The sequence below is a fragment of the Condylura cristata genome, unplaced genomic scaffold, assembly GCF_000260355.1.
Source record: "Condylura cristata isolate star-nosed mole 26May11 unplaced genomic scaffold, ConCri1.0 scaffold00027, whole genome shotgun sequence".
Classification (NCBI taxonomy): Eukaryota; Metazoa; Chordata; class Mammalia; order Eulipotyphla; family Talpidae; genus Condylura; species Condylura cristata.
The window spans coordinates 203,346-205,066 of NW_004567128.1; the positions used below are offsets into that span (position 1 = coordinate 203,346).

General features: G+C 62.8%; 1 protein-coding gene across 1 annotated transcript in view; it reads left to right on the forward strand.

The window, feature by feature from the left end:
- Window positions 1-185: 185 nt before the first annotated feature.
- LOC101620877 (arylsulfatase F) overlaps window positions 186-1,721 on the forward strand; it is a 40,598-nt gene continuing 39,062 nt past the window's right edge. Inside the window, exons 1-2 of the mRNA XM_012730229.1 lie at window positions 186-196; window positions 573-694. Of these exons, the coding sequence (XP_012585683.1) occupies window positions 186-196; window positions 573-694 (133 nt within the window). The remainder of the gene's footprint in view (window positions 197-572; window positions 695-1,721) is intronic.

Sequence of the window (1,721 nt, forward strand, 5' to 3'; positions counted from 1 at the left end):
TTTTGGGGTCTTTGCACCGTTTCCGAGTCTCCTCTGTTATGAATAATGCCCCCATGAACATAGGGGTGCAGGGGTGCTCTTGGATTACAGTTCTTTGTGTCCTACGGGTGAGAGAGAGGCCTGTGTCCGTACGTTGTTTTCTTAACACGGACCCACAAAATAGCAAAGACAGTGGAGCCGGGAACATGGCCGTTGGGTTAGAGAACAGACGCGTCTCAATGCGATGCCATCACCTGCAGGAACCCCCCGCGCCCCCCAAAAATATTCCTAAAACATCCATGTTTGGGAAGTTGCTGTAGCTCATGGACTGAGCTGTCGACTGAAATGTGGACTCACGCAGCTCACAGCGCGTGTCCGGGGTCGGGGGATCGTGCAGCGTTTGCGCTTTCCGACAGAGACTAGACTGAATAACCCCGGACGCACCGAGCAGGTAGCGCCGACACTGACGTTTCGGAAGCCAGGTTTCGGGGCGTCCACGCCCGCGGTTGTCTCGACCCTAGACAGGCCCTTGGGTCCCCCTCCCCGAGTGCTCGGAACCGACACCCACATGCTACGTTCTCTTCCGCCTGCAGCACGCCCAACATCGACCGCCTGGCCAGGGAAGGCGTGATGCTCACCCAGCACCTGGCCGCCGCCTCCGTCTGCACCCCGAGTCGGGCTGCGTTTCTGACCGGCCGCTACCCCATCCGATCAGGTGAGGAGTGCGCGCCGCCCTGCCCTGTGGGATTCTCCCGGCCGACACTTCCAGCGTAGGAACCTGGTGGCCTCAGGTGCGCTCAGGCCGGGCAGCTGGTTTTCCCCAGGTGCCACCAAGCTGCTCCCCTGCAGGGACGGGGTCTGGGGCTCTGGTGAGCGGAGTCGGCAACTGTGGGTCCTTCTCGCCGGGAGCCTTCAGGGTGCTCCCATTTCCTTCCAGCTTTAGGGCATGGGGTGCCTGAGCAAACACGGGGTCCCCTCACTCCTTTTAAAAAAAAAGATTTATTTGTGCACACAGAACTGGGGTACAGGCCACAGGCTCAGGGGTGGTGAGAGGCTTCCCCAGAGACAGAGCGGGGAGCAGAACAGGCCGACTGCTGAGGGGAGCAGCGGGCGGGGCAGGAGGGGTCTGCCGCGCCCTGGCCGGGATCGAACTCCTGCTGAAGCGGCTTTAGCTGCTTACTGCTGCGCTTTCACCCGCTGCGCCACCGGGGGGCGCCCCAGACCGCGTAGGTGCTGCAAGAAAAAGCGGATCTGAGCCGCCCCCGGAGCGGGTCCGGACGAGCAGCCGGCGCGCGCATGGAGGAAACTCTGGCCAAGAGAATGGAAAGCAACCGGCAGCGCCTCACTGTCTCTGTCTCTGTCTCTCTGTGTCTCTCCCTCGCGCACACACCTCTGCGCTTCCCAGTCCAGCCCGGTGACCACAGCTGGGCGTTTTCCATGGCCGCGACGCGCTCAGTGGGGTGTGGAGCCCACACGCCCGAAACGCATTTTTATACCCAGCTAAGAGCTCCCGAGGGAGCCGGCGCGAGCGTCTCTGTCTCTCTGCGTCTCTCCCTCGCGCACCCACCTCTGCGCGTCGCAGTCCAGCTCGGTGACCACAGCTGGGCGTTTTCCATGGCCGCGCAGCGAAGCCGCGAGGCGCCCCGCGGGGGTGTGGAGCCCACACGCCAAAACGCATTTTTATACCCAGCTAAGGGCTCCCGAGGGAGCCGGCGCGAGCGTCTCTCTCTCTGCGTCTCTCC